Source organism: Oncorhynchus clarkii, chromosome 15 (assembly GCF_045791955.1).
Source record: "Oncorhynchus clarkii lewisi isolate Uvic-CL-2024 chromosome 15, UVic_Ocla_1.0, whole genome shotgun sequence".
NCBI lineage: Eukaryota > Metazoa > Chordata > Actinopteri > Salmoniformes > Salmonidae > Oncorhynchus > Oncorhynchus clarkii.
In genome coordinates this window covers 23,086,080-23,111,127 of record NC_092161.1, presented here as the reverse complement: position 1 = coordinate 23,111,127, position 25,048 = coordinate 23,086,080, and the positions used below count along the sequence as shown (strand labels likewise).

The window sequence follows — 25,048 nt, the reverse complement described above, 5'->3', positions numbered from 1 at the left end:
ACCCTGGCCAAACCTAGACGACGCTGGGCCAATTCAATCACATGAAGGACAAAACACTCACTGTACAGAAAACGATTAGACTATTATACATCAGTTCACATGCAGCGCCTTCAGAAAGCATTCACACCCCTTGACAACATAAAGTGGGCTACCGAGTGGCACAGCGGTCTAAGGCACTGCATCTCAGTGCAAGAGCGTCACTACAGTCCCTGGTTTGAGTCCAGGCTGGATCACATCCGGCCGTGGTTGGGAGTCCCATAGGGCGGTGCACAATTGGCCCAGCGTCGTCCGGGTTTGGCCGGGGTAGGCCGTCATTGTAAATAAGAATTTGTTCTTAACTGACTTAACTGACTTGCCTAGTTAAATAAATAAATAAAAAATGACCAACCAAATGCCACCTATTGGTAGATGGATAAAAATGAGAGAAAAAAACAAATGTTGAATATCCCTTTGAGCATGGTGCACCAATACACCCAGTCACCACAAAGATACAGGCATCCTTCCTAACTCAGATGCCGGAGAGGAAGGAAACCACTCAGGGATTTCATCATGAGGCCAATGGTGACTTTAAAATAGTTACCAAGTTTAGTGGCTGTGATAGGAGAAAACTGAGGATGGATCAGTTTTGTGGAAGTAAGGAGATAGAGGAAACAGATCCAGGAGATCTGGGGAAATGGAGAGTCTGAGTTGCGATGACAAATGATTGTAAATGTGCTTCCCTCACTGAAACAACTACACAATATGTGTTTGTGTACTGTACATGTTTCAGTGAGAGAAGCACATTTTATTAGTCACTTGCGCCGAATACAACAGCTGTAGACCTTACAGTGAAATGCTTACTTTATGAGCCCCTAACCAACAATGCATTTAAAAAAAATACAGATAAGAATAAGAGATAAAAGTAACAAGTAATTAAAGAGCAACAGTGAAATACCAATACAGAATCAATGTGCGTGGGCACCGGTTATTTGAGGTAGAGGTAACTCTACCTATTACATGTAGGTAGAGTTATTAAAGTGACTATGCCTAGATGACAACAGAGAGTAGAAGTGGTGTAAAGAGGGGGTGGGGGGCACGGCAAATAGTCTGGGTAGCCATTTGACTAGATGTTCAGGAGTCTTATGGCTTGGGGTTAGAAGCTGTTCAGAAGCCTCTTGGACCTAGACTTGGTGCTCCGGTAACACTTGCCGTGCAGTAGCAGAGAGAACAGTCTATGACTAACGTATTGACTCGTGGGTGTGAATAACTTTGTAAAGCTGATATTTCTGTATTTCATTTTCAACACATTTGCTAAAAATAAAAAATAAACATGTTTTCACGTTGTGATTATGGGGTAGTGTGTGCAGATGGGAGAAAGAGAAAAAAATTGTTTAATCAATTTAGAATTCAGGCTGTAACACAACAAAATGTTGAATGAGTCAAAGGGTATGAATACATTCTGAAGGCACTGTAAGTTACTGGCTAAACAATAGTAAATGGATTAGACTACCTGTACATCAGTTCACATAAGTTACTGGGTAAACAATATGCCAAGCAGTCAAATGCACTTGGTATTGACCCCACAACTGGTGTCTGGGGTACTTGCTCATTAAGGACGGGTTGACCAGACACAAATTAAGCCTCTAAAATTGCTAGTGTAGAAATCCCCTACAGTTCCCGTGTGTAGCCTGTACTTAATTTCATTCACACTTAATACACGATCAACAAATATATGAATGAGTTTTTCTGTTTTTCTGACAACAGCCATGTGATCAATGGTCATGAACTTTCAACTGCAGTCAACTGGAAATGTATGCAGTTGCTCCGGTTGTCACTAGTTACTACAGCCACAAAGTTACAAACCCCACCTATTTCTGCCTACAATTTATTTTAAACCACTGGTGGTGGCTGACATTGTTCAACGTCTTGACGAACGTGATCCGCTCAAACACATCCAATGCCTTTTCATCAAAAGCGATCACCTTTGCATGTGAAAACACATAATCCTACTGTAAATGGTGTGCATACTGGGAGTGGAGTCAGGTGCAGGAGAGCAGAGAGTTGTGAACAGGCGCACACTTTATTTAGGCAGCAGAAACCAACAGACACACGCCACTGCGTCGATACCTCCAGCCAAAGCAAAAGTGCAAACGCACAAACTGTCACAATAATATAGTATAAACACAATAACATACCTTGTGAAATAAAACACGGAATAAACGCATACCAGTAAAGCGTGTCAACATAGACACGTAACACAAAACAATCTCACACAAAGACATAAGGGGAACAGAGGAATAAATACATGTAGTGTGATTGGGGAATGAAAACCAGGTGTGCAGGGAACAAGACAAAACAAATGGATAAATGAAAAATGGAGCGGCGATGGCTAGAAAGCCGGTGACGTCGCCTGCCGAACGCCGCCCGAACAAGGAGAGGGACCGACTTCAGCGGAAGTCGTGACACCTATTCATTCCTCCATGTGCTTAAAGATGCAGTCTGAGTTCTTAAGCACCAAAAATGTTTAACATATTGTAAGAATTAGATTAGTAAAGAAGTATTTTTTGAAAGATGTAACATATCGTACAAAATGAATAACATAGTACACAATTGGATGACTTAGTAAACAAATAATGGGGACCTGTTCTGTCTCATGAGCACCAATTTCAAAACTACTGGCTGAAATTATATAAAAGTTTTGGGAGTGTCGCATTAGTAGAAGCGTAAGGTGTTCTCAGGGTAGGCCTGACGTTTTTGACTAGCATACATTTTTTAAAAACTTTTCGTAGTAGTTTAGGAGAAGTTATGCAGCAGGTTAGTAGAAATAACGTGTTAGGTTAGGAGAATTAGGTCTGCCCTAAGAACACTCTATGTTTCCACTAATGCGATTCTGTAAAGTTCTGGAGTGTCACTTTAAGCAATGTCACTTTTGTTTTGAGGGGACTTCGGCATCAGCCAAAACAAGGTACCTGGCTCACGCCTGGGATTCTCACGCCAACATGAATGCAATCAAATCTAACTGATGATTTGTCACCCCAGATGGTTCGTTTAAATTTCTACCATTGTGACGAGATGGAGTAGGCCTACAGCTTCATCTAGTGGTCGTGTTGGATACAGCAGTTGCTTACAACTGTAGCATTGTAGCTAAACCTAACCCTAATCCTTTTCCTAACCTTAACCTCATTCTCCTAATTTGCTACATTAATTCATCTAACCCCCTGCATTAGATCACCTAACCAGCCACACTATTTCACCTAACCTTCCACGTTAGTTATCCTAACCTGCTACGTTAGTTATCCTAACCTGCCACGTTAGTTATCCTAACCTGCTACGTTAGTTATCCTAACCTGCTACGTTAGTTATCCTAACCTGCTACGTTAGTTATCCTAACCTGCTACGTTAGTTATCCTAACCTTCCACGTTAGTTATCCTAACCTGCTACGTTAGTTATCCTAACCTGCTACGTTAGTTATCCTAACCTGCTACGTTAGTTATCCTAACCTTCCACGTTAGTTATCCTAACCTGCTACGTTAGTTATCCTAACCTGCTACGTTAGTTATCCTAACCTGCTACGTTAGTTATCCTAACCTGCTACGTTAGTTATCCTAACCTTCCACGTTAGTTATCCTAACCTGCTACGTTAGTTATCCTAACCTTCCACGTTAGTTATCCTAACCTGCTACGTTAGTTATCCTAACCTGCTACGTTAGTTATCCTAACCTGCTACGTTAGTTATCCTAACCTTCCACGTTAGTTATCCTAACCTGCTACGTTAGTTATCCTAACCTGCTACGTTAGTTATCCTAACCTGCTACGTTAGTTATCCTAACCTTCCACGTTAGTTATCCTAACCTGCTACGTTAGTTATCCTAACCTGCTACGTTAGTTATCCTAACCTGCTACGTTAGTTATCCTAACCTTCCACGTTAGTTATCCTAACCTGCTACGTTAGTTATCCTAACCTTCCACGTTAGTTATCCTAACCTGCTACGTTAGTTATCCTAACCTGCTACGTTAGTTATCCTAACCTGCTACGTTAGTTATCCTAACCTGCTACGTTAGTTATCCTAACCTGCTACGTTAGTTATCCTAACCTGCTACGTTAGTTATCCTAACCTTCCACGTTAGTTATCCTAACCTGCTACGTTAGTTATCCTAACCTGCTACGTTAGTTATCCTAACCTTCCACGTTAGTTATCCTAACCTGCTACGTTAGTTATCCTAACCTGCTACGTTAGTTATCCTAACCTGCTACGTTAGTTATCCTAACCTGCTACGTTAGTTATCCTAACCTGCTACGTTAGTTATCCTAACCTTCCACGTTAGTTATCCTAACCTGCTACGTTAGTTATCCTAACCTGCTACGTTAGTTATCCTAACCTGCTATTTAAATAAACCATCTGTGGCGACAAATCATCACCACACCGGTTCACATGGGACAGGCCCGGGGCGTTAATTGAATCCCCTCAATAGGTGTGTGGTGAGAAGTGAGGTTTGGCGTTTGAGTCAAATACATTTAGGCCAACATGGCTATTGTAGACCGTTTTCAAGACTAGGCCTATACTTTTGAAATATTATTTTGGATGGTTTCCAGTAGACCACTTGGAAGTAGACTGCTTGGGCTTGTAACTTAAATGTCTGAAATAGATAGATCATTTTGGATCTATTCAGAGGGCGTCAATCCACTACAACCCAGACAGTTTATTTTGACGTGGTTTATTCTGTGAGTTACTTCCTAAAATATTTGCTGTAGTACTGGGTGGACCTCAGTCTCAATAAAGGTCTTCATTTTGGTAGCTTGTCGTCCACCACTCCTATGATTAAGTTTACTCAATTAGACTTAAAGTGGTAGCTGTTATCAATTACTGTAGGCTGTAAAGAGTTCCATATTTGATGTGATAGAGATGAGTAAACAGGCAACGGACAGATGAGCCAGTGATTGCAGATGGCTACACCCTGATCTAAATGTGTCAGATAAAAGTGTGAAATGCATCTCTAAAGGTCAAATGACATTAGCTCAACACACAATTATTTAGTGAAATGATACAGTTATTAACAGACATTCAAGCCCTTTCTTTTCTTGAGGATGAGACAGTAGGCTAGAGGGCCAAACGGAAGCTGCAAGATCAGAAGCTATCTAGGACTACAAGACTGGAAAAGGTATTGATAAGAAAATCTAGCCTAAGACATTATGCTGTCTTCTATACACTCTTAGAAAAAAAGGTGCTATCTAGAACCTAAAAGGGTTCCTTGGCTTTCACCATAGGAGAACCCTTTGAAGAAGCATTTTTGGTTGCAGGTCAAAACCCTTTTGGTTCCGTGTAGAATCCTTTTGGGTTCCATGTAAACACTCTTTCCACAGAGGGTTCTAAATGGAACCAGGTTTATCCTATGGGGACAGCAGAATAACCATTTTGGAACCCTTTTTCTAAGAGTGTATATTTCACTGTCACTGTTCATAACTCTGACCGTGCACTGTTCAGTGAGGAGTCCTACTAGCATGGTTGCTGCTGGCTGGCTGGCTCTTTTGTCTGCTTGTGCCCTCCTAAGTTTCTCTTGACGCTCTAGTGCTCTCCCATGGCTGTTGTCATAGTGACTCTTCTCGTCAGAGAAGAAAATAAAACAAATTGCCCTTCCAGCCCGTAACTTAATAGGGGATTGTTAGGTGGTTGCAGGATACATTTGTCTTACGTAACCCAGCACTTTAGTTTTGCTACACTGTGAGAGCAGTGAGTGGTTATTACAATTGTTTGAGATTTATGCCTTACCGTAAATACAATATCACTGTTGTTATGACAAAAAGTTTAGGCTCGTCTTCATACAACTTTCACTCCCTTAAAGCATCACACTTATCTCCATTAGTTTTAGGAGGAGTCCAATCATAGCACGTATACTATAGCCTTATACTCTAAAACAGTAGCGTATCTGCTATATGAAATCAAATCAAATCACATTTTATTGGTCACATACACATGGTTAGTAGATGTTAATGCGAGTGTAGCGGAATTCTTGGGCTTCTAGTTCCGACAGTGCAGTAATATCTAACAAGTAATCTAACAATTCCCCATCAACTACCTAATGTACACAAATCTAAAGAGGTGAATGAGAATATGTACGTATAAACATATGGATGAGCGATGGCCGAGTGGCATAGGCAAGGTGCAATAGGTGGTATAAAATACAGTATATACATATGATATGAGTAATGTAAGATAAGTAAACATGATTAAAGTGGCATTAATTAAAGTGGCATTGTTTAAAGTGACTAGTGATCCATTTATTAAAGTGGCCAGGGATTGGGTCTCAATGTAGGCAGCAGCCTCTCTGAGTTACTGATTGCTGTTTAGCAGCCTGATGGCCTTGAGATAGAAGCTGTTTTTCAGTCTCTCATTCCCAGCTTTGATGCACCTGTACTGACCTCCCCTTCTGGATGGTAGTGGTGTGAAAAGGCAGTGGCTCAGGTGGTTGTTGTCCTTGATGATCTTTATGGCCTTCCTGTGACATCGGGTGCTGTAGGTGTCATGGAGGGCAGGTAGTTTGCCCCCGGTGATGCGTTGTGCAGACCTCACCACCCTCTGGGGAGCCGCTACGGTTGAGGGCGGTGCAGTTGCCGTACCAGGCTGTGATACAGCCTGACAGGATGCTCTCGATTGTGCACCTGTAAAAGTTTGTCAGGGTTTTGGGTGACAAGCCAAATCTCTTCAGCCTCCTGAGGTTGAAGAGGCGTTGTTGCGACTTCTTCACCACACCATCTGTGTGGGTTGACCATTTAAGTTTGTCAGTGACGTGTATGCCGAGGAACGTAAAACGTTCCACCTTCTCCACTGCTGTCTCTTCGATGTGGATAGGGGAGTGCTCCAATATAGGTTATATATGAGTCTGCTAAGATCCACATCCTATCTGACTTACCTACTGTGACACAATCATATATGTCATGTACTGTATAGAAAGGGCATCTAACCTTTAAGTTTCATGTAAGTGTAATGTGAGTCAAGAATGTGAGGCATGAATCAGGGTCAGCAATATACCATGAATGGCACCTTCTATTTAGCAGTGTGTGTGTGTGTGTGTGTGTGTGTGTGTGTGTGTGTGAGAGAGAGAGTATGCTTGTATGCTCCAATGGCTGTATTGCCTGGCTGTGTACAGTAAATATATGAGCAGGCATCTCAGAGCCTCCATTATCAGGTTATGAAACGTGGTTGATCAGGGTCCTCCAATTGTTTCATCCCTGATGGAGCCGAGTAACCAGCAGTAGTAGCAGCAGCAGTAGGGTCTGTGTGGGCTTTTGATTCCCCAGCCCCCATGCATCTCTGGGGGCTGTGTGACGGTGGTGATGGCCCCGGTCACAATGAAAAGAGAGGCATGGAAGATGGATCAAAACAACCGTTGGGGGTGATGGAAATTATGCAATAGGGCTCAACCCTTCTCTGTGTTTCCAAATTGACTGCCATGCATGCTCCTACGCTGTTATCTCCCCTGCGGTAATGAATGTCAGGCGCTGGTTATGTTCTGTTACAGTGTGTGGCATAATTCCTGACTCACTAGGCCATTCACAGCCATGACACTTGTGAATCCCCATTGAAATGAAAACCATTTGACTAACATCCCAGTTGTTTACTGGCTAAAAGACCCTAGCGGTCTTTGAATCCGTTTTCCATCCTGTGGAGTGGATTGGACCGGATTCTATCTGCCTGGCTGGCTGTCTGTATCTCAGGCTTTGTCTAAGCTGCCCTGGGTTATTTTGAGAAGTGGACAAAGAGGAATGGGATGGTTGACATACCAAAGGAGACAGACTGGCCACCTAACCCCACTGCATGGAGGGAACGATAGGCTGCTGGGGCACAGCATGTTCCCACACAACCTTTTCTCTCTCCTCACACGTTTACATGTTAATCGTGCTTAAACACTGTACATAGAAGCCACTTACAATATATTTGCACATAGGGACCTGATTGTCCCATATAGTAGGCCTTTTAAAATATAAACGCAACATGCAACAATTTCAGAGATTGTTACAGTTCTTATAAGGAAATCAGTCAATTGAAATAAATTCATTTGGCCCTAATCTATGGATTTCACATGACTGGGCAGGGGCACAGCCATGGGTGGGCCTGGGAGGGCATAGGACCAACCACATGGGATCCAGGCCCACCCACTGGGGGAATCAGGCCGAGCCAATCAGAATTAGTTTATCCAGACAAAAGGGCTTTATTACAGAAATACTCCTCAGGTTCGTCAGCTGTCCGGGTGGCTGGTCTCAGACGATCCTGCAGGTGAGGCCGGTTGGATGTACTGCTAAATTTTCTAAAATGACGTTGGAGGCAGCTTATGGTAGAAAAAATAACATAAAATTCTCTGGCAACAGTTCTGGTGGACATTCTTACAGTCAGCATGCCAATTGCATGCTCCCTCAAAAACTTCAGACATCTGTCGTATTGTGTTGTGTGACAAAACTGCACATTTTAGAGTGGCCTTTTATTATCCCCAGCACAAGGTGAACCTGTGTAATGGTCATGCTGTTTAATAGCTTCTTGAAATGTCACATCTGTTAGGTGGATGGATTATACTGGCAAAGAAGAAATGCTCACTAACAGGAATGTGAGCAAATTTGTGTACAACATTTGAGAGAATACTATTTTTTTGCTTATGGAAAATTTCAGGGATCTTTTATTTCAGCTCATGAAACATGGGACCAACACTTTATATGTTGCATTTATATTTTTGTTCAGTGTAGATTGTCAAAGTGTGACACTGCTATCGAAATAAGTGTGACTGTCAAAGAAGGACAAGTTTACTTCAGATTAGTGTAGGTATTAAAATAAAGAATTGTTGGCCACTTACCAGCCAGTCTTGTGCCGATTACTCTGCTAATTGCCTCTAGCTGATTCTATACCTCAACTTGCTGTCACAGTAAGATAAAGCTGAAGATGAAGACTTTTTTTTTTTTTTTATCTTATTTTTAGACAAAACGTATAAGTGAATAGTTTTTGATTATGCAAATCAATGTAAAATATGAAACCTTTGTTCCTCAATGACTGTGCAGTTTTAATCTTTTGCCAGGCCCAAGGTTTGCCTTCCTCTGTGGTTCACAAATAGGTGTCATTTGATAGTCTCAAAGGGTATTATCTCACCTCCATAAGAAAAGAAACCATTCTCTCACTTACAGCAAAGTGAACACCCCCATACCTACAGTCAAAGGAATCTCCCTTGTCTAAATTCTGATAATAACCCTACACTTGCGGAAAACGTGTGTCACTGGTTAATGTCCTACGGTGGTGTTGATTGTTGTTGAACTTTTTCCATGAGTATATATTACTTTACTGTTACTCACCATTCAGACATACTGTATGTGGGTCTTCCATGTGTGAGTCATAGTGACAAATCAAGTGTTGCTCTAATAAACAGGAACCTATTCTAGACTTTGACTCAACTCTTGAGTGTGAAGAGAATGCTTCACACAAGCTGTCTGAGACTGTTTTCCACTTGGCACAGTGGCGCTGAACCGTGGTGTGTGTGTGAGGTTAAACGCCGCGGAGGTTAAACGCCGCGGAGGTTAAACGCCGAGGAGGTTAAACGCCGCTGAGGTTAAACGCCGTGGAGGTTAAACGCCGTGGAGGTTAAACGCCGCGGAGGTTAAACGCCGAGGAGGTTAAACGCCGCGGAGGTTAAACGCCGAGGAGGTTAAACGCCACGGAGGTTAAACGCCGCGGAGGTTAAACGCCGCGGAGGTTAAACACCGCGGATTTTAAACGCAGTGTACCCACTTTTCTTTTGCCCAACAGTTCACCAACCCATTGAAAGTATAAGGAGCGTTTCTTTTTTTCACCCCGACTGGAGATCAGATTACACCCATGCATTTATTTACCACTACATCACTAGCTCTAAAAGTACACAAAGTGCAGTTCTCTTCTTTGATATGTATCTTTAAATCAAGCAGGTGCATGCTGCCTGTAAGCACCACGAGGAGCACTGTCTAAAATGTATTCATTTATAATATTTTATTTATATTTTTTCATTTCACCTTTATTTACCTTCACAACTGCCACCTGGCCAAGATGAAGCAAAGCAGTGCGACACAAACAACAACACAGAGTCACACATGGAATAATCAAGCGTACAGTCAATAACACAATAGAAAAAAAGAGGATCTATATACTGTGTGTGCAAATGGCGTGACGAGGTAAGGCAATAAATAGGCCAATGTAGCAAGTAATTACAATTTAGCCAAACGAACACTGGAGTTATAGATGTGCAGATGATGATGTGCAAGTAGAAATACTGGTGTGCAAAAGAGCAGAAAAGTCAATAAAAACAATATGGGGATGAGGTAGGTAGATTGAATGGGCTATGTACAGCTGCAGTGATCGGTTAGCTGATCGGATAGCTAATGTTTAAAGTTAGTGAGTGAAAGATAAGTCTCCAGCTTCAGCGATTTTTGCAATTTGTTCCAGTCATTGGCAGCAGAGAACTGGAAGGACAGGCGGCCGAAGGAGGTGTTGACTTTGGGGATGACCAGTGAAATATACCTGCTGGAGCGCGTGCTACGGATGCATGTTGTTATCGTGACCAGTGAGCTGAGATAAGGTGGAGCTTTACCTAGCAAAGACTTATAGATGACCTGGAGCCAGTGGGTCTGGCAACGAATATGTAGCGAGGGCCAGCCGATTAGAGCATACAGGTCGCAGTAGTGGATGGAATATGGGGCTTTGGTGACAAAACGGATGGCACTGCGATAGACTGCATCCAGTTTGCTGAGTAGCATTTTGGAGGCTATTTTGTAAATGACATGGCCGAAGTCGAGGATCGGTAGGATAGTCAGTTTTACTAGGGTGTGTTGTTGCGGAATAGGAAGCCGAGTCTACATTTAATTTTGGATTGGATTGGAATAGATTGTATTTCGGAATAGATTGTATTGTTATTCCACTTTCTCAAAGAATTACTGTACTCACACTCTATGAGAGCAAGGTTGAAACAGATAGGACCAGGATTTTCTCACACTGGCTTCCTGTGTGAGACAGGGAAGAGAAGTACATTACAGTATTTCTGGCCTGGAGGAATTATACGGTAGGAGGAAATTTGCTCTGTTCCATCTCAAGCATCAGCAACAGAGCTACAGTCAGGCCGCACTGAAAATATCATAAATCTAACAGGTTGTACAGTAAGAGCTTTGATCATGTGACCGCAACAACCTTAGCATAGGCTAAGTATGAAAATATGCTGAGTTGGTGTATGTGGTGGGCTCTGTATTTCTGGTTTCTGTAGAGAGGTGTTCAATATGCTGTATCCATGACAGTGAAACATGGGAGATGTGTTTGCTTTAAGTGTTGTAAGGACCATGCAGGCCTACATTTACCTCTTCCAGCTGTCATGTACAGTATTTCCTAAGGCAGAAATCAGAGTAGTTTGTCATCTAACCACTAGATGGCAGTAGCTACTCACATCTTCCCTTCACAGCTACACTAACATTGCATAGCATGTGTAAAATAAGCTCCTGGATCCCTACATACTGAAATTGATGAGAAGGGAAAAAAACTGTCAGGGGAGGTTCTCTTCTGCACTGTTCAACCAATCCAGCACATTTTGAGAAGGAGTCAGGACGGAGTGTCGCCTTTTAACGTCCAAAAGCTGAAGTCACGTCACAGGGTATTTTTCTATTTCCCCTGAAAAGCGATCTGGTTGTTGGGGACTCAGCAGAGGTTACAGCTACACACACACATTCCCCACCACTTTGAGAGTCAGTGAAACTGATATTTAATTTTTATCAACAGACTGCTTTAGTAATGTTTTGCCCTCCAAACATATAGGCAGATGATAAACACTATGTTTTTACCACAGGAGGTTGGTGGCACCTAAATTGGGGAGAAAGGGCTTATGGTAATTCCTGGAGTGGAATAGTTGGAATGGTATCAAATACATGGAAATCATGTGTGTGATGCCATTCGCTCCGTTCCAGCCATTATTATGAGCCATCCTCCCCTCAGCAGCCTCCCCTCAGCAGCCTCCCCTCAGCAGCCCTTGGTTTTTACTCTATTGCTGAACACATGGTCATGTTTATGTCACTTAGAATACTGTGGCATTGATCTGAGGGAAGAGTTTTCAGTCCTTTACAAACCTCATGTTTGCTTTCATCCCTTACGGCTTAGCCTTATGGCTATACAACTGGTCAAAACTATGTCACAATCTATATTTGTCTTAGTATTTACCAGTTCAGGTGCGTAGTTTGTGGAATAAAGGAGTAACCTTCATCAGGGAACCTCACTCCTAAAGTTGATTATGCTGGATGGCATTTGGTGTTGTTACTTTTTGTGCCTCAGGGACGGGGTTTTAACGAGGCTAAACACTTGACCCAGTGATACTCAAGCATCATTTCCCACTCGGCACTGGCCCTCTTACTCACCAAGTGTTATTTTCTACCTTTTACAACCTTCATCAATCTGTTTTTGTTGCCTCTTGCAGAACCTATGAGAACGGAAAGAATCAAGAGTAGGAGATGTTTGTTGACTCTTCCAGACCAAGCCTAACCGGGAAGAACAGGTGAAATAACCCCTATAGCTGACCACTGTGTGATTTCCTGTGTTAGTCACAGGCCTGTATTGACCGTTTCCCACTGTGAGACTTGACACTGTTTTCTTCCCTAGAGTTGTTCATTATGACACCGAAGCCATCATTACCATGGCAAACCACAGGAATGCCATTTACCCTAAAGCCTTTCCCTTTTTCACCCATCTTCTAAAATAATCTGTCCTCTCCTGCTTTGTTTTCTCCTCTCCTGTCGTCTCTTCCTCCTGCTTGCATGACTCTAATGGTACCCATTTTTACCATACACCATAAAATGTCGGCACACACTTTTACAAGGTTCTGATTGTAAAAAACCATAGACAACAATTGTTGGCTTATATTCCCTAGGCCTGCTTTTGTTGAAATGCTGCTTTTTGTCTGATTGTACAGCTACAAAAGTGACTGCAGTCGTCAATGCTTGAAGACGACTAACCCTTTCCCTACTTTTAATGTCATTTCCAAATTCCAGTACAGTTTGAGAATACATGGTCAAGTCAATCAATCTGATTAAAAACACCCAATTGAAAAGAAGCGATACAACCCAAATGTTATACCATTTGATTTAATGCAGTTAGTTCTTTATTGTATCTAATTAAAAGTAGGCAGGAGTACCTAAAGGAAAACTGTCCCAAAGACAAAACAAATGGAGGGAAAACTGAGTTCTAAAACATTGTAGAATGTTCGATCGGTTCGCTCCCTGCATGTTGCGTGGGGGCAGCTGGTTGCCCCGGACAATGGTGCAGGTGAATCCTGGACTGTTTGTGGGGCAGTTCCGGATCGGCCTGTTTGCTCAGCTAACTTTTTCCCAGTGAAAACATTCTCGCCATGCAGGCCTGCTGGGATCCAGGAGCCCGGCGGACGGTGGCTGATCCCGGCATCCTGCATCCTGGATGCTCAGAGCAACTAAACCCCATCCATGGAGACCCTCACCCAACAGGGGTTTGAGTGCTTTGACCCCCAGGCCTCACACACAATAAGGTTGGCATGACAACCACAGTAAAAAGGAAACAATCATTCTGCTAGATCTGGGACGGATACATAAGTATATACATGACAACACTTGTCTGTGAGTTGTGATTATAGAGGATTTCTATTGAAATGTGCCTATGGATAAGAATGGTAAATTGCTTCAATCAATTTGCGTTCTCAGAAAAAAAACGTAATATGACAAAAAAAATACAAAATATTCTTATTCTTTCACATTTCAACAGGTTCAGGTAAGATATCAACATAATATAAATTTTGTTAATGCCTGTGTCATAATGCATTCTTTTGCATTTAAATGATTTTTAAGTTAAATGTCGGAGTCAAGATTTAAATGTCAGCTCACATTAATTTGGCACCACTCAGACGCAAGGATGGAACCACCATTTTGTGTCTTTCCTGTCACTCACACCAGCCCCTCAGACTCCTGCGTAGGTGCCGTTGTAGAAGAAAGGCTTGTCAGTCACACAATGACCTACGACCTCTGGGGTCCATCTCTGGACCTTTGGCTTCCCCTCTTTGTCTGGCCGGACAATGACGGTACTGCGGGATGAGAGAGAGGGGTCCTCATCGAAGAAGTTGAAGGGGCGCAGAAAGAAGCCCACAGAGTTGCCGGGCGTTGCCGTATTGGGGATGTCCTCCGAGTGGGGCACGTGCAGGAAGCCCACTGTCACCCAGGCAACCAGGTCCTACACAAAATATATTGTCAAGTTGATTGATGAATTGATTAATTGGATTGATTATTGAGTTATACAATTATAATTCCATAACCATAAGTAAGGAATTATACACAGTAATGTCATCCAGGGTTGAGAAGCTGCTAGCATAAATCTGAGAATGAGTTGCGTTATTGTAGCAGCAGGTCTAACCTGGTTGGTGATGTCTTCATTGTTGCGGATGTAGTCCTCAAAGGAGACCACAGGCTCCCAGGGGTCGTTCTGAGTGTAGATACTACTGCTGGTGGGCTCACTGTCCTTGTGCCTGGTCACAGCCAATGGGTATCTACAGAGGAAAACTAATCCATTATCACGCTCACTAATACAGACCATATGTACTGCGCTTTAGATAAACTGAATCAGAACTTTCTGACAGTAGATGATTAGAGAGAGAGAGAGCGAGAGAGAGAGAGAGAGAGAGAGAGAGAGAGAGAGAGAGAGAGGGGTCCAGATAGATAGATAGATAGATAGATAGATAGATCGATCGATAGTAGAGCATTGATATATATCTTATAATAATGATCTGTACACCCTTCATACACCACAGTATCCATTTCCCATATTCTCTGGATTATCATGGAATTGCTGTCTGTAGTTCATGGTACCTGTACCTTTTATTCATTATTTTATGCTAGGGTTTAAAGGGATGGTATCCCTACTACCCCACCATATAATTAGATGGTGACAATCTTTCCCATTCATTTTGGGTTGCGTTCTACAGCGGGAACTACTCAACACATGGAGTGGAATGAACTGAGGTTGACTTTAGACCTCTTCTGATGTATCAAAAGTAACATTTGATTAAATTAGCTTTTAGGGTTAACTATCCCTTAAACTAGCTGTGTGTTTTTGTTACCTGGACCAGCTGATGCCGTTCTCCTCTCTCCAGCCACGGGGAAGCACACTGTTGGCGTGGGAGTTGTACTGGATGCGGTACCCCTTCTGGTGGCCCCACTTGTTCTTCTCATTGGGGTTGTAGAAGTGCACGTAACGGGGGAACTTTTTGCCAAATCGGAAGGCTGCGCTGCGTTCCGTTTGGTGTTGCGTCTTGACGAGCTTGGATTGGACGACAGAATGTTTATGGCTCCACGGGTTGGTGAAGTTCACGTACTTGAGGTCCATTGACTCAAAGCTGTTCTCCCGACCTGGACCGTTTGACAAAAGCAATCATATACTGAACAGAAATATAAACACAACATGTAAAGTGTTGATCCCATGTTTATTGAACTGAAATAAAAGGTCCCCAAAAATGTCCATATGCACAAAGAGCTTACTTATCAAAAATTTGGTGCACTAATTTGTTTACATCCCTGTTAGTGAGCATTTCTCCTTTGCCAAGATAATCCATCCACTTAACATGTGTGGCATATCAAGAAAGGGGGAGCTGCTGAGGAATATTTATTTCTGTCTATAAAGCTCTTTTGTGGGGAAAAACTAATTCTGATTAGCTAGGCCTGGGTACCCAGTGGGTGGGCCTGGCTCCCAAGTGGCTGGGCCTATGCCCTCCCTCATTAAAACATTCCTTTATTGCCATTTGTTGATTTGAAATGCAGTTGACCTAAGCACTAATGTCAAGTTCTGAAGCAGATATTGCACAGACTAGGCATACCATTTCACATGTGATTTATCAATTGTATTGCCCATGGTGCGGAAATGAGAGCTTATATTGTGTTTCTTGTCAATGACTCACCAAAATGACTGACAATCTCATGTTTTTGTTTTTTGCTGGGAGCATCAGTCATAATGCAATGTTTGACCAAAGTTCTAAAATACCTTTTAGAATCTACTTCCCTAGAAGTGTGACCACGCGACCAGATTATTAAAACAGAACTCACCGGCAATATCAAGGTCAACCTTGTAGTGGATGAGATGAGTGTGCAGGTTACCAAGTACGAAGTTATACACCTTAGAGCCATAGTGCAGTCCGTTAGGCGTAAAGAAGGTGGCGTGGATGTAGCCGGTGGCACTGACCCTGGACTCCATCACTCCGTTCTGGTAGAAGAGAAAATCCCAGATGTAGTCGTAGTTATAGACGGTGGAAGTGGTACGAAGCACCAGCACGTGGTTCTCCAGACCCCCAAAGAAGTTGTAGCTCCCCTGGAAGTTACTGTTGAAGTGCCTCCTCAGAGGCATCCCTGTGGTCATTTCAAACACACACAAGGCGTTCTTGTAGCGCATGGGCTTGTCCGTGTCGTAGTAATGGTGCAGGTCTAGAAAGGTTGCGATTTCGGGGCAGTCAATGCCAGGCGCCAGCTCGTAGTCCACAGTTCCCATGGCCCAGCCAGCATCTATGTATTTGGTCTGCATGGCGGCGGGGGTGTCACCCGAATAGAAGGCGATGGCCTCCTGGAGGCTGACCTCGTAGGCGATGCGCTCTCCATTGAAGCGCAGGTCAAAGATTTGGAGGCCGGCGGATGAGCGGACTCGGAAGGCGAAGGACCAGCCGGCGTATTCCACGAAGTTCCCATCCACGTGGTAGCGAGGTCCTTGGGGCTCTACCAGCTTGGGCCCATGAATGTCGGTGCGCGTGTTGCTGTGCCCACGGGGAATGTAAGTGGAGTACAAGTCTTCATCGTCATGGTCAGGAAGCTGGACCTTCTCCAGCGTTCCCTTCTCATATCGCTCTGCCAGTTCTTCCACGTTGTCAAAGTACTGGCCGTTGTACCACACCTTCTCCACCGTCCAGCGCTCGGGATCCAGATCTTTATGGTTCACCAGGACCTCAAAGCCCACAGGGTGGATGAAGTAGCCCTCTACGAACTTCTGCAGCATGATCCAGGTCCTCCTCTCACCCGACTCCAAACCACGGGGCGCAATGTCCGAAAATGTCAGGCAGCGGTTGGTGCAGTTGTGGAAGGAAAATCCGCCTGTGGTCTCAAACAGGACCTTGTGGACCTTGGCAGTAATCTTCTGCAAGATGTCAATGATGTGCGAGTACTCCGCCGCCGTGATGGGTCTCGACTCAAACCGAATGGGCCGGTCTCCCTTGAAGGTCTTCCCCGTGTACGAAGTAGGGAAGGGCAGTGGACTCACGATGAACTCAGTGATGTTGGGCTGGGCCTGGTTCCCGAACTGCACCACCACCCTGGCCTGGCGTGTGGGTTTGGCCTGGCCCCGGTCCAGTGTCCTCAGGGCCTCGTGCTTCCGAGGCAGGTGGAGCTCCATCAACAGGATGCTGTTCTTCTTCAGGTCCTTGCCCCGGGTCGCTGTCAGACCCAGCTCTGGCTTGCCTTGCAGGTAGTCCCGGACGTCACGCATCTCACGGGGGGTCAGGTCGGCGAACATGGAGGCTCCATGGTGAGCCCACTCCCGGCCACGAGAGGCTTCACACACGCCCAGAGCAACCAGCAGCACCAGCATACAGCAGCACCTGGCCATGTCTATGGAGACACAACAAGTAGAGAAGAAGGCCAGGAATTAATCGAGAACGTGCTCTTATAGTCACCGACAGCCCTGTTCTTCCTGTTGAAATGACCCTTGCACTTGAGTTATTGAGCTATGTATAATGCTTATCTAACAAAAGAGCTTGAGTAAACCCTACACTGATTTTATAGCGTGCTTCCTCCGTTTCCTCCAGTGCTGAAAAAAGAAACATGCATACTAGCATCCAGATTGGAACACATTCCCCCCACACCCCCCGATCTCTTCTTCCCCACCCCGGTTCTCTCCACAGCTGGAAAAGCAAACCTCCTCCTTCTCATCCTTCCCCTCCTCCTCCTTTCTTTACCACTCTTTTTTTCCGCTCCCTCTGGTCTTCTAACAGTATGGATCAGCTTCCATGCAGTGGGGATCTTCGTACAATGTTTCCTTTCCTCCCCTCTGCCCTGTCTCTGTTAATGTTGCATGTGTATCGACCCCTGTCAAGTCTGTTCTGTTCTCAGCAGCACACCAATGGGTCCTCACTTCAATCTGGGACTTATGTGTTACAGATTGCCTCTTTCAAACAGTTTGATTTTATAACATGCTTATGTAACCCTATTTATGTAATATTGTGATATGCTGCAATGAGGCAGAACACGAAAAGCATGCAAATCAGAGCACTGTAGGCAGTGCACGCCTTTGTAACAAAGAAACTGACCTACCTACAGTAGGCACTTCAAACGTTGAAGGGTACTCCTGCTTCCAGCCCTGAGTGAAACAATGTCGCTTTGTCCAGAACCAGAACAGACCAAGCAGTTGTATCCTTCCCTTTGCAGTTCAGATGGACGAGATGTATTATGAAAACAGGGCTCAATGAGCAGCTGCTTATATTTTGCCTTCAACTTGGCAGCGGCGGAACAGGATTGGTCACTGAGGGGTTGTAAAAGTGTTGAAATCTCAGGTCTATGGTATAGATGATTAATTCCACAGGGGGGCACGCCGAGTAATTGAGCAACAAGTGATTTTGAAATGATTTGATTAGTGTAGTACGCTGACAATTTACTTAGTGGTCCAAGTATTTATCCTGGCAGAGGATAGTGGTTCAGTACACATGAGTAATGTTCCCCTAACATGCAGGAGTCTGGAAAATGAATGTAACACTTTCACTGTATGCTCTTAAGGGATGATTTGACCCACAAATCAAATACAATCAAATCAAATTGTATTGTGTTAGTCACATGCGCCGAATACAACAGCTGTAGACCTTACAGTGAAATGCTTACTTACGTGACCCTAACCAACAATGCAGTTAAAAAACATATACATAAAAAATAAAAGTAACAGGTAATTGAAGAGCAGTAGTAAAATAACAATAGCGAGAATATGTACAGGGGGGGTACCGGTACAGAGTCAATGTACAGGGGCACCGGTTAGTTGAGGTAACATGTACATGTAGGTAGGGTTATTAAAGTGACTATGCATAGATGATAACAACAGAGAGTAGCAGCAGTGTAAAAGAGGCAGAGAGGGGGGGCAATGCAAATAGTATGGGTAGCCATTTGATTAGATGTTCAGGAGTCTTATGGCTTGGGGGTGGAAGCCGCTTGGACCTAGACCTAGATGGTAGCAGAGAGAACAGTCTATGACTAGGGTGGCTGGAGTCTTTGACAATTTTTAGGGCCTTCCTCTGACACCGCCTGGTATAGAGGTCCTGGATGGCAGGAAGCTTGGCCCCAGTGATGAACTGGGCCATTCACACTACCCTCTGTAGTGCCTTGCGGTCGGAGGCCGAGCAGTTGCCATACAAGGCAGTGATGCAACCAGTCAGGATGCTCTTGATGGTGCAGCTGTAGAAACTTTTGAGGATCTGATGACCCATTCCAAATCTATTCAGTCTCCTGACAGGGAATAGGTTCTGTCGTGCCCTCTTCACGACTGTCCTGGTGTGCTTTGACCATGTTAGTCATCTCCTTTGTCTTGATCACATTGAGGGAGAGGTTGTTGTCCTGGCACCACATGGCCAGGTCTCTGACCTCCTCCCTATAGACTGTCTCGTCGTTGTCGGTGATCAGGCCTACCACTGGTGTGTCATCAACAAACTTAATGATGGTGATGGAGTTGTGCCTGGCCGTGCAGTCATGAGTGAACATCCCGTGAGTACGGGAGTGTACGGGAGTGGACTGAGCACACATCTGAGGGGCCCCTGCGTTGAGGATCAGCGTGGCAGATGTGTTGTTACCTAACCTTACCATCCTTACTGGGGCGGTCCGTCAGGAAGTCCAGGATCCAGTTGCAGAGGGAGGTGTTTAGTCCCATGGTCCTTAGCTTATTGATGAGCTTTGAGGGCACTATGGTGTTGAACGCTGAGCTGTAGTCAATGAATAGCATTCTCAAATAGGTGTTCCTTTTGTCCAAGTGGGAAAGGGCAGTGTGGAGTGCAATAGAGATTGCGTCATCTGTGGATCTGTTAGGGAGGTATGCAAATTGGAGTGTGTCTAGGGTTTCTGGCATAATGGTGTTGATGTGAGCCATGACCAGCCTTTCAATGCACTTCATGGCTACAGACATGAGTGCTATGGGTCGGTAGTCATTTAGGCAGGTTACCTTAGTGTTCTTGGGCCCAGGGACTATGTTGGTCTGCTTGAAGCATGTTGGTATTACAGACTCGGACAGGGAGAGGTTGAAAATGTCATTGAAGACACTTGCAAGTTGGTCAGTGCATGCTCGCTGTACACGTCCTGGTAATCCTTCTGGCCCTGCGACCTTGTGAATGTTGACCTGTTTAAAGGTCTTACTCACATTGGCTGCGGAGAGCGTGATCACACAGTCTTCCCGAACAGCTGGTGCTCTCATGCATGTTTCAGTGTTATCTGCCTCGAAGCAAGCATAAAAGTAGTTTAGCTCGTCTGGTTGGCTCGTGTCACTGGTCATCTCTTGGCTGTGCTTCCCTTTGTAGTCTGTAATGGTTTGCAAGCCCTGCCACATCCGACGAGTGTCCGAGCCGGTGTAGTACGATTCGATCTTAGTCCTGTATTGATGCTTTGCCTGTTTGATGGTTCGTCGGAGAGCATAGCGGGATTTCTTACAAGCTTCTTGAAAGTGGCAGCTCTAGCCTTTAGCTCAGTGCGGATGTTGCCTGTAATCCATGGCTTCTGGTTAGGGTATCTACGTACAGTCACTGTGGGGACGACGTCATCAATGAACTTATTGATATTCCAGTCTGTGCTAGCAAAACAGTACTGTAGCTTAGCATCTGCTTCATCTGACCACTTTTTTATTGATTGAGTCACTGGTGCTTCCTGATTTAATTTTTGCTTGTAAGCAGGAATCAGGAGGGTAGAATTATGGTCATATTGCCAAATGGAGGGCGAGGGAGAGCTTTGTATGTGTCTCTGTGTGTGGTGTAAAGGTGGTCCAGAGTTTTTTTCCCTCTGGTTTCACATTTAACATGCTGATAGAAATTTGGTAAGACGGATTTAAGGTGAACCCCCCCAAAAGGAAATTTGTCTCTTTATTTTACAGCACCCCCACGGGGAAATGATTTGGTATTGTAAATCTCCTGGACACATACAACATTGTGCCAGTTTTTCTATTTACTTTGAACTGTTCACTCTACCTAGCCCTGAAAGGTTTCAACGGATGTGCATTTTACTCCTTAAGAGTCGTGCATGATATTACCAACACGATATTGGTGAACAGAAACATACAGAGTCCTTCTAGAAAACCATCCAGGGGAACACACTGTGTTGTCCCTGTTCCTCAGCAACACACTACTCTAACCCTATACGTATCTCATAGAAAACCTGTGGATATCATATGAAATCCTCAAAGTCACTTGAAACTTCAGGCCATGGAGTAAGATACAAGATTATCAGTGTCTATAGAAATGACATGCCATTATACAGTAGAGAATGGGTTTGTAGTGTTTACTGGTGCCTGGATTTACTAGTATTTACATACCTCATTTTGCTTACATAAATTATAGCGTTGCATGACTTTGTGAACTTGCCATTACAGGCCCACTGTAGAGCTACGAACAGAATTTACTTTTTGTAGCATGTTAAAAAATGTATGCAGCAGGTTAGGATAATTACGTTAAGGTTAGGAACATGGTTAGAATTAGGGTTTGTTAAAATGGTAAAATTCTCCCTGAAACGACACAGAATGACTATTTTTACAATTTATGTGTCACTTCCATCCGTAGCTGTACACCGTCTAGCCACAACCCCTCATTATCACAATGCTAATCAAATGAGGGAGCTGTTATAGGACATTATATATTTGCAGGTCTAGCAACTGGGTTAGTTCTGGTATTACCAATGTGTTTCCACAACAAATCACTCTGGCAACCAATGATGTACTATGATGTTGAAGACTGAGCTATACATAGGTATTTCTGCTTTCTCCAGGCGATTGCATCGTCTGTGGATCTATTGCTGCGGTATGCAAATTGAAGTGGGTCTAGGGTTTCAGGTAAGGTAGAGGTGATATGATCCTTAACTAGCCTCTCCAAGCACTTCATGATGACAGAAGTGAGTGCTACGGGGCAATAGTCATTTAGTTCAGTTACATTTGCTTTCTTGGGTACAGGAACAATGGTGGACATCTTGAAGCAAGTGGGGACAGCAGACTGGGATAGGGAGAGATTGAATATATCCTTAAATACTCCAGGCAGCTGGTCTGCGCATGCTCTGAGGACGCGGCTAGGGATGCTGTCTTGGCCTGCAGACTTGTGAGGGTTAACACGCTTAAATGTCTTACTCACGTCGGCCACGGAAAACGAGAGCCCATAGTCCTTGGGAGCGGGCCGCGTCTGTGGCACTGTGTTATCCTCAAAGCGAAGAAGGTGTATAGCTTGTCCCGGAGCAGGACTTCAGTGTCTGCCGCGTGGCTGGTTTTCCCTTTGTATTACGTGATTGTATGTATACTCTGCCATGTATGTCTTGTGTCTGAGCTGTTGAATTGCGACTCCACTCTGTCTCAGTACTGACGTTTTGCCTGTTAGATTGCCTTACGGAGTGAATAACTACACTTTTTGTATTCAACCATATTCCAAGTCACCTTGCCATGGTTAAACGCGGTGGTTCGCATTTTCAGTTTTGTGCAAATGCTGCTAGGTAGGTTTTAATAGTCACAGTGGTGACAACATCCCCTATACACTTCCTGATGAACTCAGTCACCGTATCCGTAAATACGTAAAAAAAATGTTATTCTCAGAGGCTACCCAGAACATATCCCAGTGAAATGACGTGGAAACAATGTTGATTCATCCAATGTGTGCCCAGTGGCACATAACACTGGGAGATTGATGTCTTATCTACTTCTGTTCTGTGGAAACAAAGTAGTTGGTACCGGAACTAGCTGAATCAAGCATTTAATCACAGTCGATGGAAACTCGGCCTGAGAGTTAACTCACTTCTTTCTCTCTCTGGTAACTAGTGAAGTGTGTTGAAGGGCTTTGGCCGCGAATGGATCCAAAATGGCTGCCATGCTCCAGATGAGAGCTACAGATAGGGGGCTTTGGTGGCAGCTGTGTTTGTGTCTCCTTTCTCTGGGGGTCAAAGGGTCAGGCCAGGGATATTGTCCGGGTTGAAAACCCCCTGGCTCCTGTCCATTGACATGTTTTATTAAATAAACGCCACTGCCATCCTTCCCGATACGCCTCTCTTTATAGGATTAGTATCAGCACAAACATCATGGATGATGTCTCTCTCTCTTTGCCTGTACCCCCTCTGTGTCACCCAGTGTCATCCACTTCCCCCTCCTCCTTCCTCCTCCTTCCTCCCCCAGCCCCCATTCCTGCTAGGTCCTGTACCGTTGAACAGGCAGGAGGCACGAGTGTCACCATCCTTCCGCCTGGTGGCCAATGGCGGCCCTCCCAGCTGTGGCCCTCAGGCTTCTCAGCCAATGACGTGCTCCTCAGATGGCATTGTGCTCCTCCGGGAGTCGGACACCGTTTAAAACCCAGTGAAAGGGGCACCCGCCCCTTATAAAGCAACAGATCCACTTGCTGAGAGTATACTTTCAGGACCTGACAGAGAGAAAGAAAACGAAGATACCTTGATCTAGGAAAGGGAAGTAAATCAGGGGTATATCGTATTAGGATCAACAGTCAAAGGAATACCCCCAGGTTATTGAAGTGCCAAGCTCTATCTGAAACCAGTTATATCCAGGTGAGAATTCTATTATTCTACTCATTGCCTTCAGTTGGCTGTATTTTATCCCCAGTTGATCTTATAGTTCTTGAGTAACCTGTGTCATCTCTGCCTATGTAAACATGTATTTGTTGCCTTCGTCACTCAATATAATAAAGGGTTGCACAACCACAGTTTAACATTTTACTCCTGTATGTGTATACATATTGAGAGAAAATGTTTTCCCTCAGAGGTCTATTCCAAGGCATCACAGAGCGGAGAGAGTGAGCAGTATGTGGACTCTACTGATGTCTCTCCTTGGAGTGCGTGTGGTGATGGTGATGGGGTAAGAACTGACCACCGTAGAGTCTAAGAGAAAGGAAACACACATTATATTGCTTTATATTACATTTACTAAACTAAACATCTGTTGGAAGGGGTACTTTTTTCTGCCGACAAGTTAATCATATTTACAAATCGTTTCCCCTTTGTTTTTACACCATGGTTCCATGCTTCCCTCTTTTTCACTTAAATGATTTTTCACTCCTCTGTAGCTCAGTTGGTAGAAAAATCGAATAAAATCCAATTTTATTTGTCACGTAGGGCTACACAGTTTACAGCATGTATAAAAGGTGCAGGGAAACGCTTGTGCGATAGCTCCCTCAACATTGCAGTACAATAATCAATAATAATAAATAAAAAATAGAAGGTAGTATCCAAGGTAATAAACTGATATGTAAACGATAGGATATACAGTATAGATTATGAGCAGTTTAGATTATAGAGCACAAGATAGGATGAACTTTCATGTCCCCAAGGGGAAAAATTGTCTTAGACACCCAGTACTGCTGTATACAAAATAAACACTGTACATTACACACTCAACGTAATACATACATTTCCCGTTTCCCAATATACACGTTCTCCACTTCTCATATAGCCATATACATAATACATATTGCACATTTAGTCAGTGACCTACTAACACAGGCCAGCATTACTTATTGCTGTTCAGGTATTTGAAGGACATGGGAATGAAGGAGTGCTTATACCTGTTCAGCATGTAGGGACCCTATAGTGTCTGCCTGAGGGGAGGAGCTGATAGCCTCCTCAGAGTGAGGCACAGGGGATGGGGTCTGAAATAAGTTCCTGCGTGTGTCTGATAACTGTCTGTTCAGGAATAGTCTGCAGGGATGGATGCCACCTCACACACATTGGCCTTCGTGGCAGTTTGTGTCAGGGGGGCAATTTGAGATTTTAGTTGGACTGATAAATTGCCAAGGCAGACTGTGATGCCACATCTCAGGATAATCTCT

The 25,048-nt window shown here is 44.1% G+C and overlaps 1 protein-coding gene across 2 annotated transcripts; it reads right to left on the bottom strand.

Annotated features, from left to right (window-relative positions):
- Positions 1-12,967: 12,967 nt before the first annotated feature.
- On the bottom strand, positions 12,968-18,457 carry LOC139366741 (amine oxidase copper containing 1). 2 transcript variants are annotated; one of them, XM_071104433.1, is made up of 5 exons: positions 18,321-18,457; positions 16,074-17,618; positions 15,095-15,383; positions 14,392-14,524; positions 12,968-14,211 (listed from the first exon to the last, which is right to left on the bottom strand). In XM_071104433.1, the coding sequence occupies exons 2-5, from the start codon at positions 17,614-17,616 to the stop codon at positions 13,942-13,944; spliced, it is 2,235 nt and encodes a 744-aa protein (XP_070960534.1). In that variant the 5' UTR covers positions 17,617-17,618; positions 18,321-18,457; the 3' UTR covers positions 12,968-13,941. The 2 variants fall into 2 exon arrangements, with proteins under 2 accessions (XP_070960534.1, XP_070960536.1); XM_071104435.1 differs by having other exon boundaries at positions 13,100-14,211; positions 18,325-18,382.
- Positions 18,458-25,048: the final 6,591 nt, after the last annotated feature.